Consider the following 13,773-nt stretch of genomic DNA (forward strand, 5'->3'; position numbering starts at 1 on the left):
TCAAGAGAGGTGAGGTGCTCTAAATAATTAAAGTGATTGTTAATTCAAGCCATCTGAGGCCACGGTCCAGTCACTTACAGTATTTACAGTGAGACATACAATAAACATCATTCAGACTATTTTTTGAACAACACGTGTAAAAGACACATAAACACGGCCCCATAAAGGGAACACACACATGCAGCTCAGTCCACATCCGCTAACAGCGCAGTGTGCTTCAGTTAATCTCCCAACACCTCAATGCAACCAGAGTAAGCTATATCCCACATATCTCACCCCACCTATACTGAAATATCATCTTTTCACACTCTTACAGTATGTGGTACTTCATCGACTGAGAAACATAGGTGGCTGGGTCAAAGACAACACACAGAAATCAAGAAATCAACCACAGCCCAAGACATATTCAGAAAGTACATTTTTGTGTTTGAGAGGAGTGCAGAGGAGGGTGGATGTACCGATCAGAAGGATGGAGGCTGGATATGAACAAGTACGACTGCAGCACACACACACACACACACACTCATCCCTGTTACAGTCATCCAACACAACATTGAAACCAAACGATTTGGGAGCACAGAGACATTTTTGGGTTGTATTCAATGGGTCATGCTCCTCAAGAGCTTTCAGATGGATAAGGTCTCTCAACCTCATAGAGAATAAGATATGGATGTACTGTATAATATTCCATAATCTTCTATTCTATATTATAACTTCTGTCACTTCCTTTCCAACGGATCGCTGCTGCTAGGCTGATGTTTCTGCTTCCTCCAATCAAAGATCAGCTACAGGTTAAAGGGGTGTAGTGGAATAATCTACACTCAGAAATACAGTACAAGTGGTCGTATCTCTCCGCTTCCAACCTCCACACCTGCTGGGTTTTATTTAACACAAGACAGGAACACACAGGGGTGCTGCAGTCAACGTAATGTACAAGTGGAAGAGAAAGCAGAGGGACAGAGATGAGAAGACAGTCCAAAACATTTTTTTTTAATTTGACCGTAAAATGGCACTGGAGAAAGACTTCCATGACTTCAACCAAAATATGGCTGATATAATTGATCAAAAGCTTAATTCAGATTCAGTATGAAGTTGATTTGAATGTTTATGAAGGTCCAAACACATTATAAATAGTGCAGCAAAGAAGACCGATAAATGAACAATATGACACCATCACACCCCGTTAAATCATGTTGTTGTTAATGACATTTGTAAGTAGGAAGTCCTCCTGTAGCGTTTGATGATGTCATAGTTCAAAGTGCACCTTTAAGGTTCTCTATAATGAATGTGGACCATTTAACCAATTAACAATTAGTTAACAACCTCCTGTTGGTTACAGACAATCTTTGCATCATTTCCTGCCTCTCTTGGGGAAACACCCATCCTCCCTCCCTAAAGGTCGCTCCTGGCCTTGACCTTTCTCTTTTCCCTGTGGCCGGCGTGGGGTCCTCACTGGAGGATCTTCTCGCGGGTGTCGGGAAGCTTGAGGGCCACCAGGCCTCCGCAGACCAGCGCGCCGAAGGCCAGCAGGATGGGCACCACTTTGGTGATGCCCACGAAGGAGGCGAAGATGGAACTGCCTAAGATGGCCGCCAGCTTACAGAGAGCGTTCAGGACCCCGAACGCCGTGGCTCTGAGTTGGGGGAGGAGGGAGAGAGGAACACAGGTTAGAAACGGGAGGGACGCTACCATAAACAAACCTCACAGACAGCTGAACGGCACTGAATTAAGTGCACCCTGTTGAGAGGTTACACATTAAGTAACAGTTAACTAATGTCTCTATTAACCATTTACTAATGTTATTTATGTTAACTAAGGTTAACTCACCTAACCCTAACCCTAACCCTAACCTAACCTTAACTAAGGTATTAATTAACATTAGTAACCTAACCTAACCCTAAATAAGCATTAGTTAACAGCTAACTAATGTTTTTTGTGACCCTTATTGTAAAGTGTGACCAATTATATTTCACGTGGCGCCGTGGCTGAGTGCTTGATTCTATGCGGCCAGAGCAGAATCTCTGAGGGAGCGCTATGCTAGCGAACCTTTTGGAGGCGGGGTAGAGCTCCACAGTGATGACCTGGATGCCGTTCCAGGCCGCCACGCTCACGCCACAGAAGAGGCACTGCCAGGCTATGATGGCCGCCTGGCTGAAGCTGAGGAACAGGAAGAAGGTGCAGCCCGCTGAGATGAGCATGGACAGCCCTGCAGACGGAAGGGAAGATGGACAGATCAGCAGAGAATAATAATAATAATAATAATAATAATAATAATTTATTTGTAACACACTTTTAATTAAAAAAATCTCAGAGTGCTACAGGTTTAAAAGCATAGCATAACAAAACACAACTGAACAAGAAGAACACAATTTTAACAGACGAAGGCCTTTTTAAAAAGGTAGGAGATTAGCAAACAGGATTAACTGTGAGCTGGATTTCGGATTGGAACGCCCTCCCGGGCCTGTACTCACCTATGATCTTGACCCGGCCTATCTTGTCCATGAAGAGGGCCGATATGATGTTCCCGGGTAGCACGGCTAGACTGCCCAGGAAGCTGACCAGGTAGATGAGAACGTCGTTCTCCTCCCGACTGTCCAGGTGGCAGCCCTTCTTGTTCTGCTCAAACGTGGTGTTTTCCAGCCTGCAGTTGATGAACTTCTCCCACAGGTCTGGAGGAAGAACAACAAGATCAGCATCACATCCTGCTGAGCATCAGGGCTTCAGAAAGACAGGAAGCACTCCCACATGAGTCATTCCACCAATCCGCTGTGAAGCCATCTGTGGGTCCTTCACTACCAAATGAACAACAGTCTTTTATTAATTAATAGGGTTTTGAAATTTAAAACACTTTAGAAATATGCGCCTTGGCTCATAGTGTCGCGGACCGTAACGTCCGGCGTTGGAGCTGTGCGTACAGTTATGACTTTGCAATGACATCTCTGGTCAATATGTACTGTTTTACAGTGAAACATTGTCATAGATGATGTGAAATGGGTTTCAGAAGTAAAGTCGTCATGTTTCATTCATATTGAACCGGACTTGAGTATTGCAAACATTGTCTTCGTTTAACCATTGGTTTTTGGAACCTTTTCCAAACTGTTAAACATGAGTAAGAATGTAAATGCATTGACCAATCACTCCCATGTCCCTCTAGGGTCAAGTTGCTCCTGGAGACTGATCCAAGATCAGCATGCCTTCCCCAGTTCCTACTCTTAAAGGTGCAGTATGCGGTTTGAGAATTCCTGTTAGACTTAGCAATATTTTTGAAAGACTTGAAAAATGCAAACCAGGCAGAATTTGAAAAGTGCAACAAATGAAAGGTAGATAGGTTGGCAGGCAGGTAAGCCATTCAATCATTTCAAGTTGGCAACTCAAAATGATTGGATGGATTTCTGACAGTCCTATGACATCCACAGATTACTGATTTGTTTCATTGTAGAGTCAGAGTACTTTATTGATTGCTGTTGGGATGTAATGATAATTGCAAAAACAAAAAGTGCTTCTGAGCCAAACCACATACTGTACCGCACCTTTAACTACTGTATAAGTGGGGGTAACACAAAACTGACCCGTGACCGGCATCTAGAGTCAACTTGACCTTTCACCTTTGACCTGCCAGGGTTATGACTCCCACCTGTGTTATAGAAGTTGGTGGATCGGATGGTGCAGTTCTCAAAGATTGTGTCTGTGGACCTGATGTCCTCAAAGTAACAATCTTCAAACAGTGAATCCTCAAACTTTACAGACTTCATCTCTATCTTGATGAACCTGGGGGATGGGACACAAGAGAATGACCCCTGACCTCTGTAAACATTTCATTACATTCCAGGAGTGTATAGGCACAGTCTCTGTCCTTTCAACTGGCCCATAGACACATTCTCACATAGAATGACATGCGACAGTGTGATTGACAACAACAGAAATAAAAGTGAAATGTTACTGTAGTTGCAAATCTCTGTCTTTAGTGCAACTGCCTCAAATGAGGATGATAGTGAAGATGACGACGATGAAGATGTGACATACTTGTCATTGATGTACTCTCCCTCTATGTGGATCTGATTCTCCAGGGAGAAGTTGAAGTGGAACTTCTCCACTCTCTCCCGGTGAAACACCTTGACCTTTGACTCGTACTCCTCATGCTGCAGGTACTTGATCATGTCGGGAAACCACACAGACAGGCCGTAGTAACTGAAACACAACGTCAGAAGAAACGCCGTCGAAAGGTGTGAAGACAACACTGATAGACAGCAAAGATGGGCTAACACCCCAGAGCCATTCCCATTTAACGATGGACATTGCTGAGAGGAGTGCGCGTGTTCGGCTTTCAAATTCTCTTCTGAGCATCAACCACTGTTTCTTATGTAGTCTGGTAGAACACACACATGTTCTAGTTCTGCCTTTCTACGGCACCGCTGCATAGATAGGGTACTGGGGCGGCTGTAGCTCAGTTGGTAGAGCGGGCTGTTCAATGATTGAAGGGTCAGTGGTTCGAATCCCAGCTCCGACTGTCCACATGTTGAAGTGTCCTTGAGCAAGACACCTAACTCCAAATTGCTCCCGATGAGCAGGTTAGCACCTTGCATGGCAGTTACCGTGAATGGGTGAATGAGAGGCCATTGTAAAACGCTTTGAGTGCCGCTAAGGTGGAAAAGTGCTATATAAGTGTAGTCCATTTAGCATTTACTGCTCATGTGTCTATATTAATAATAATAAATAGTATTTATAGTGTGCTTTACATTCCAAGAAATCTCAAAGTGCTATAAAACAAAGGTTAAACACAGCGGTATTCCTACCTGAAGGCCATAGAGAACCAGATCAAGCCCATGAACAGAGTGCTGAGTCGAAGGTCTGGAGCGAACAGAGAAGCAACATTCTTCAGCACCTACAGAATGACAGAGAGTTACACAAACCAGGATCACTGATATTAGCCATGGACTTCTACTGTACGTGATGAGGAAACCGTTTGGCCTTTTTCCCAGGCACAGTTAACATCTTAGATTAGTATAAACCCATGTCCAGAAAAGTGTTCCTTTATTTGGACAGCCTCATCTAGAGTACCTATATCTGTAAAGTACATAGAATCATCCAGACATAGATATTAGAAATGAATGTGTTTAAGGGGGGGGTTCCAGCCTACCAGTTTGCAGAGCGTGACGGAGCGGACGGCCCATCGTTGAACGGCAGTACCCGTGGCGCTCTGGATCTCAATGAACTCGTCCTCCTGGGTCTTTGGTGCCTTGATATGGGTCACCTGGGGAGAGGGAGAAGAGGTGGTTCGGGAATAAGTTTGTATGGTTCGACCTTTTTCCCCTTGAATTCAACAATCCATCCATCCATCGTCATCTGTCGGGTCGCGGAGGCAGCAGTTCCAGCAGGGGGCCCCAGACATCCCTTTCCCTAGAAGCATCAACCAGCTCTGCCTGGGGCATCTTTAGCCACTCACAGGCCAGTGCGGAGATGTAGTCACGGCCTCCTCCCAGCCGGACACGCCTGGAACACCTCCTTAGGGAGGCGCCCAGGAGGCATCCTCACTAGATGCCCGAACCACCTCAACTGGCTCCTTTCGACGCAAAGGAGCAGCGGCTCTACTCCGAGTCTCTCCCGGATGACTGAACTTCTCACCCGATCTCTCAGGGAGACCCCAGCCATCCTCCGGAGAAAACTCATTTTGGCTGCTTGTATCCGTGATCTTGTTCTTTTGGTCATGACCCATCTACCATAGGTGAGGGTAGGGACTGAGATAGACCGATAGATCGAAAGCTTTGCCTTTTGGCTCAGCTCTCTTTTCGTCACAACAGTGCGGTAAAGCGACTGCAGAACCCCACCAGCTGCTCCGATTCTCTGGCCAAACTCCCTCTCCAATTCAACAATGACAATCATTAAAGAGCTATTGAACAAAAGGCAGTAGCGCTCTGCAGCCTTTATATCTATCACTTCCCTGAGACGGGGATTTAACCAAACCTCCATCGGAGATAGTGGGTTAGTAAATAATCTTATAAGCTGGAGGTCGAGGGTTCGATCCCTGCCTGTCCCATATCGACTCACCTGGAAGACTTTCTCCGGCTGGCCCTTGGCTCTCCAGTTGGTGTCGTGGATCTGCTTGAGGATCATCCAGGCCTCGTCATGCTTGGCGTTCTGGCAGAGACACACACGTTAGCAAGCTACGCCGAAACGCCATTTTAGCTCACACGACAGGATGGAGAGATTAGCTAGGAGGCCGGAGTGCTGCTGAGCATCTAATGTTAGGGAGAGGTGATGGGCTGGTGCTCTTTGGATGTTAGGAGTCCAAGGTATTGAGGAATGATGAAAGCCTGATAAGCTGAAACACATCGGACACTGTTTTTAGCAGTGTAGTAGTTAGCCTACCTGTGTAGTAGTTAGCCTACCTGTGTAGTAGTGAGCCTACCTGTGTAGTAGTGAGCCTACCTGTGTAGTAGTGAGCCTACCTGTGTAGTAGTGAGCCTACCTGTGTAGTAGTTAGCCTACCTGTGTAGTAGTGAACCTACCTGTGTAGTAATGAGCCTACCTGTGTAGTAATGAGCCTACCTGTGTAGTAGTGAGCCTACCTGTGTAGTAGTGAGCCTACCTGTGTAGTAGTGAGCCTACCTGTGTAGTAGTGAGCCTACCTGTGTAGTAGTGAGCCTACCTGTGTAGTAGTTAGCCTACCTGTGTAGTAGTGAGCCTACCTGTGTAGTAATGAGCCTACCTGTGTAGTAATGAGCCTACCTGTGTAGTAGTGAGCCTACCTGTGTAGTAGTGAGCCTACCTGTGTAGTAGTGAGCCTACCTGTGTAGTAGTTAGCCTACCTGTGTAGTAGTGAGCCTACCTGTGTAGTAATGAGCCTACCTGTGTAGTAGTGAGCCTACCTGTGTAGTAGTGAGCCTACCTGTGTAGTAGTGAGCCTACCTGTGTAGTAGTGAGCCTACCTGTGTAGTAGTTAGCCTACCTGTGTAGTAGTGAGCCTACCTGTGTAGTAATGAGCCTACCTGTGTAGTAGTGAGCCTACCTGTGTAGTAGTGAGCCTACCTGTGTAGTAGTGAGCCTACCTGTGTAGTAATGAGCCTACCTGTGTAGTAGTGAGCCTACCTGTGTAGTAGTGAGCCTACCTGTGTAGTTACCCCCCAATCCTTTCCTAACATGTTTAAGTCCATGATTTGTCACATGGAAACGGAGACTGTAGTTTCTATGTAATGATGTGGAATCAAAGCTGGAAATGCAACATTGTCCGTTTCTATTTAATTCTATGGTTATATACTTCCTAAAATACCAACTAAGCTCATGGTTTGTTACCTGGAAACAGATATAGTAGTTTCTATGTAATAAAATGGAATCAGAGCTGGAAAATGCAACATTACCTGTATCTATTTAATTGGTTATATCCTTCCTATTCTGAGTACCCACACTACGGCAAGAACTTCTGGGATGAAGCTCTGATATTAGTGGACACCAATGAGAATCATAGCTAGAACCCCGGAAGTTCTTACCGTAGCAAGAGCTTCTGGGTACTAGAATAGAAAGGATATGACCATAGAATTAAATAGAAACAGGTAATGTTACATTTTCCTTCTCTTATTCCATGTTATTACATAGAAACTACCATATCTGTTTCCAGTCTGTCTGTTTCCTACACAGTAACTAATTGCCATGTTATTACTCTGGTATCACTCTGGTATCACTCTGGTATTACTCTGGTATCACTCTGGTATTACTCTGGTATTACCCTGTTATTACCGAGCTGTAAGGTAAAGTGGTAGTGAATTGAGTTTTCTCTCTAGCCTAGCCTTCCCCTAGCCTGTCAGTCCTTACCTCCAGGAGGAAGCGGGGGCTCTCGGGCATGAAGGTGAGGCCCACCAGGGAGGCGATGGCAGGCAGGGCGCACACCAGGACGAACACCCTCCAGCTGTGGAACTGGAACTCGGTCCCCATGCTGAAACCCCATCCTGCAGTGACACACAGGAGGACAGTGTGATGTGGCAGGTCTGGGCCATGCACAGTATTGAGATATTTATGCTGATATTACTTTAAAAAAAATCTGCTATCATCCGATAGCCTACCAATTATGGTTTCAGATCAGTTTGATCAGTTATTTGTATTTTGTTGTTGTTGATAAGCTATCTGATCTGTGTGCCTACCGATCAATTTGATCAATAGTTCCTATTGTAAGAACCCTCTATAAGGTCGGTAAACAGCTCCATCAGGGAGCTGGCTGTCCGGGTGTGGCTGTTAGGGGGCCGGGTTTGGAAGCGGGAGATTGATCCGCACTCGGGGCGAGTTCTCTACTCCTCCCCGTTCGCTAAAACACTGTGTTGGTCAGCTGGTCCAGATGTCCTTTGTGCTGACCCGTGCGCTGGGCAGTGTACGCACCGTATCGAGGGATGATGCCCCAGGCGGTGAAGGAGGCGTAGATGCCCCCCACCATCCAGAACATACACAGCCAGCTGAGGTGCTCCCCACGCTTGTCCATCTGCAGGAACTCTGAGAAGTAGGAGTAGACGATGGGGACGGAGCCTCCGATCCTGATGCAGATTAGATTGGATTAGACGACGCTTTACGCCTCAAGAGCAGAGAACAGACAGATACTAGGAGAGCAGAGAACAGACAGATACTAGGAGAGCAGAGACGGGAAAGAGAGCCGACTCTCTTCATAATGAGCTGACAACGCTGACAAATGGGAGTAGTTGGGCACTGAGCAAATTTCAGTTAAGTAAATTGAGTCACACAAGATTAACATTTAACAACTGCCAGAAAAAAACATCTTAATTCTGTTCCAGAGATGTCACAGCTTGTTGTAGAAAATATTCTCCCACAAAATAACTAAAGGTAGCCTAGCCCACAAATGCACCTAGAGCTGAGATTCTGGCTTCAGCGTGGTTTCTGTATTCTGTAGTGATTGACCTCGTTCTCTAGTCTGAATGCATATGCTATTCTTGTCCCTGTGGATAACTGCTATTCTTGGAAGCAGACTTTCTTTCTGTAGGAAAGTGGCACAGAATGTGCTGACCAGAGAGAAAGAGGTGGAGCAACGTCTTCCTTGCAACACAATGCATGTTGTTGTGATTATGTACTGTACTCTACTGTAAGTGTCACCTTCAGCAGTTTAGGCTACATTATTTATTTGGTATTCAGGATCCTTTCTAGTTTCCTGGGTACTCTATGAAACCCTCCAAGAAATGTAGCAGTTCACTGTGTTGTGTGTTAGTGTTAGTGTGTAGGTGCTATGTGTGTTGTTTGAATGTGTTTAAATGTGCTTTGTGCATATGTGTGTGTGTGTGTATACTATATACGGTACATGTGGTGTTTCATGTGTGTTTTTGTGTTTGACCTCTGTTCTTACCCAGATAACAAGCGGATCAGGGCCATATATGGGCCGGAACTAAGCCACAAGTGCCAGATCTGGCCTGTATATGGCCCTGATCGGATTGCTGTCTGGGTATTCTCTCACCCGATGCCAGAGAAGAGTCTGAAGAAGAGGAAGAATCCGTATCCTTGGGCGAAGGAGGACAGGAAGGCGAACACACAGTGGATGGAGAGAGCGATGATCAGACAGCGTCTGCGCCCCACCTTGTCCGCCATGCCCCCCCACAGGAACGCCCCCACCATCATCCCCAAGAACACGATCAGACCTGCACCAGGGGGAGAGGGGACAGGCAAGACAATCAATAAATAGATCAATCCAGATCAAGAACGCATGAGAGAAGCCAATTAAATAATCCATCCATCAATCAAAATGAATCAATATGATTAATGTTGTATACTTTGTCCCAGATTGTTGTGCTTAGCAGATACTTAAATATAACGAGAGCCAAAAGCGATTTCATTAGAGATGATCTGCACTTGATTCAGGGAGAGCACACATCGATCAACATTACTGTAAATGTGCCAGTATCAGATAGTCAGCTTTTCAACTGTGGTCCCTTCGACATTGTTGTCATGTCTGATCGTCTCCACCAGGGGGCCCTCTTGCCCATCTCTACTGAAGGAGAGTTCTGGGTTATAGGGTGTAGTATCAGTTCAGATCAGTTCATTTCCATGTATATGGTTTATACATACTAGGAATTTGTTTAGGTCGATTCAGATCAGTTTATTGCCACGGACGGCCAGACAGTGGAATGGAAACTGAGTTACTGTACAAACAAATCTATACCTAAACCATTTATTACAAATCACTATACGCTACTCAACACACTCAAGACAGATTTTTGTGAATGCTTTGAATGATAATATGGTTATGTTCTGTACGCTACTTTCATAATTTCCCCTCTGGGATCAATAAAGTACTTAGATACTTACCATCCTACCTTCTGTCCTACTTGATAGAATAGAATAAATGAGAATAGAACAGGACAGAAAGGAAGTACGTTTATTTATTAACAGAGATTTTTCTTGTGCTTGTCTCTTGGGAGGGGGCATGTTTTTGTGCAGTGTTAGACTGCAGGAAAAGTGTCTACTTGGACAATTTAAATAGCAGAAAATGGGCCCTTGAGAACCTTTAACTATGAGAAAAGGTATGTTATTAGTCATAGGTCTACTGCTTTTAATGCTTGTTCCTGTCAATGGGGTGTCCAGTATTTCATTCAATATAATTTGAGCACTCACCACTAAAAGCCCTGTAAGAACATTTCTATTTTGAGACCATAATGAAAGCATGTTTCAGATAAATGCTCCCCTCTCCCTTGGTCAAGAGAATTGCACAGAAAACTGTAGAAGGTCCAGCATGTGTTTGTTCCTAACCTTGATAATGAAACGCTCAAGCTCATCATGTTCTTTATGTCCAAAGTAGAACAACTTCACCTTTATTCCAGAAGATTCCAGCCATTTTACACATACATACAGTATGTCTACATATCACCGGGCGTACACGGTTTTGTCAGCCAGCACCTAAAACCTACCCAGCATGCACGCAACACCCCATCGGATCTGAGGTGTTGTGACTAATCTGTCTCAAATAAGAGAATGCACCACTAGCAGCAGCAGCCTGTGTCTGTACAGTAACTAATGCCAGAGGCTCGCACGGCATTCTGGGCCGCCGCAGATGGCTCTGTCCCCAGGGGAGTGGCCACTGACCGACGGAGAAGAAGGACCGGGACTGCAGTCTCATTAGCATACGGAGACGAGGGACCAAGCCCCGCCCCTCTTCCACCCACCACTTCCCGTCACAGTCCTGTCCTCTGACTGGACAGACATACTGTTAGAAAATCTGACCAGGGTCTCATCCTGAGCTTGACCCAAGTGTCTGAAATTTGCTGTTATTCGACATTTTTGACCTTCAGCACTTTGGTCAAATTTTTTTTTTTTTTTTGCAGTGCACACACTTAATGATATCTGAATGTAAAATCACTAATGCCCCTACATCTGTTTATCATGACAGTATATTAGGGGAATGGAGAACACCTATAGTGGACAGAAGTTGCTCCTGACTGCTGTGAGCGAGTCTGGGTGAGAGACTACATGTGAGGCGAGGGGAGAGAGGGACAGCAGGACCAGTATGAGCTTATTCAGTTTCCCGGGCTGGTCAGAACCGAGCTATGCTATGGAGCTGGACCAGGTTGGACTGTATGCAGCAAGTGGCAGTCAGTATCCTTAACATTAGCTGTGCTGTGCAGGGCTTAAACAGCTGCACTCAGAACCCTGCTGTTCTGGGCTGGACCGGCTGGGCTGAACCAGGTTGGGCTGTTTGCAAGGTCAGGGGAAAGACTATTGATCCTCTCAGATGGCCGGTTCTGCTGACTCAGAGAACACAGACTCTGCAGACTGAGAGGAGAGGATGGTGGGGGGGGGGGGGGCAGTGGAGTGATGGGAGCTGAGAGGGTTAGGGAAAGGGAGAGGGAATCAAAACTGCCCCCTCATCTGAGACGTGTGTGAGCTGGACAGACTCCACCCCCGGGCTTAGGCTCCACCCCCGGGCTTAGGCTCCACCCCCGGGCTTCGGAGTGAAAGACTTGAGATGTCCAGATGTCTGCCACTGAATTACTGTATTCCAGAAAAAAACACAACCTAACGTTTATCCTGTTTCAAAAACCGATTCACTCAAGCAGGCTAGGCTGAAAAAAATCACATTGCAGCCTTACTGAGGGACTGAGGGTCAGTTTGAGGCTGAATTGAAGGTGCATTTCCCTCAGATCTGGATGGTGACACTGCATAATATATCATGAATGTTAATCAATATGAAATGCTGATTCCGTGCGTATAAAAATGATTTGTGAGTCTAACCATGACTTGTGTTGACTGCCATTTTACCCAGATGCCCCTTGCAAAGAATGATTTGATTATTCGGACTAACCTGATTAAATCACAAAACGGAATCAAAAATGCCCCTGCCCACAAAAATGCTCCCCCAGACTGCAGCGCAGTCTCAGTCATGGTGATTGGTGGTGTGCCACGCCCGCCTGCCAACTCCCAGTTCTGCCCTGAGATGTGCTCATCAATATCCCACCTGCTTCACTAAACTGGAATACATTGCCCTGAAGGAGGGCTTGAGAAGCAAGCAGATTAATCTGAGGATTGACTACGCCATTAGCTAATTTGAGCACATTTCTAATTTACAGGGCTCTTAAGAGCCTCCGGGCTAATATTGACTGGCTGCCATTGGCCGAGCCAACACCCCAATTCACTGTTTCTCTTTGATTTCAGACAACTCTCCCTGACGAGTAGACAGCCGGACCCAGTGCTATTGATCTGCATCAACCTATTGGATTATTTAGTGAATCCTGTTAATCTATCAATATGCTCATCAATATGTTACGCAACCTTTGAAAACTGGGGATGGAGACTGGGGATGTTAAAAACTATTGGTGAGAAACGCAAAAGAGCTTTAATTTGATTGGATGACCATGATGGCGATGGATGTGCGGCGACACCGAGTCAATGAACAACTCGAACACATCACCTCTGACTTACCCAGCATGCCTTTCTCAGAGTTGGACAGGCACATGTCCTTCTCGGCGCTGGGCAGGACGAAGCCGACCACGAAGCACTCCACGCCATCCCCCATCAGCGCCAGGCCCAGCACGATGAACAGCGTCCACTGGAAGCGCCCGTGGCCGCAGTCCTCCACGATGTCCTCGTACTGCTCCGACAGCTCCTCCAGCTCCGACGCCGTTCCCGCCGCCGCCCTCGCCTTGGCCCGGGCCGCCCTCTGGGCCGCCTTCACCTCGTCCGGGTGGGGGATGCCCTGGTACTCCCCCTCGTACATCTGGTCCTCGTCGTCGTGACCCTCCGTGGCGTCGCTCGCCGCATCCTCCTCCTGGGGGGGGTAGTCGCCCTGGTAACCGTAGCCATCCTGGCCCTCCCCCTCACCGTAGGTGCCGTAGCTGTCCCCGCCTCCTTGGTGGTACCTGTTGTTCTGGTATGGGTCGGCCATGTTTGTAGTTCTTTTTTTATGCTAAAAACGTATGTCCCAGCACAGCTGTAGTTCTTGTGGGGGTCTGGCAGGAGTGGACCGGTGACTACCTCTCTCTGATCAGCACCTCACACAAACTCATAATGGACCTGGAAGAGAAAGCGGGTTCAGTTATACCTTCCAGATCACTTGTGAACAGTATCCGCGATGTTCAGATATATAGCCTATCACTCGGATCGTCTGTGAAATGTGACATTATCAATCAATCACTGGTGATCAATGACGCTAGTTACACATCATCAATCAGTGGTTTGCTGCTTCACTCAGACATTAAGGACGTTGTTTCCTTCCATAGCGCAGAGGCTCAGAGGACCCTTGCATTTCAAACAGGAATATGGTTCTGTGCACGTATAAAGACTGCCTGAGACCTCGGG

At 46.4% G+C, this 13,773-nt stretch overlaps 1 protein-coding gene across 1 annotated transcript; it reads right to left on the minus strand.

Annotated features, from left to right (window-relative positions):
• Positions 1-1,449: 1,449 nt before the first annotated feature.
• sv2bb (synaptic vesicle glycoprotein 2Bb) lies at positions 1,450-13,360 on the minus strand (the record flags this gene model as incomplete). Its single annotated transcript, XM_084452854.1, has 12 exons — positions 1,450-1,633; positions 2,047-2,206; positions 2,472-2,669; positions 3,635-3,768; positions 4,024-4,188; positions 4,794-4,882; positions 5,138-5,251; positions 6,046-6,135; positions 7,807-7,940; positions 8,365-8,516; positions 9,443-9,623; positions 12,898-13,360. 12 exons carry the CDS (start codon positions 13,358-13,360, stop codon positions 1,450-1,452), a joined length of 2,064 nt encoding a protein of 687 aa, XP_084308980.1.
• Between the last annotated feature and the right edge of the window lie 413 nt (positions 13,361-13,773).

The sequence above is a fragment of the Borostomias antarcticus genome (assembly GCF_949987555.1).
Source record: "Borostomias antarcticus genome assembly, chromosome: 18".
Lineage (NCBI taxonomy): Eukaryota > Metazoa > Chordata > Actinopteri > Stomiiformes > Stomiidae > Borostomias > Borostomias antarcticus.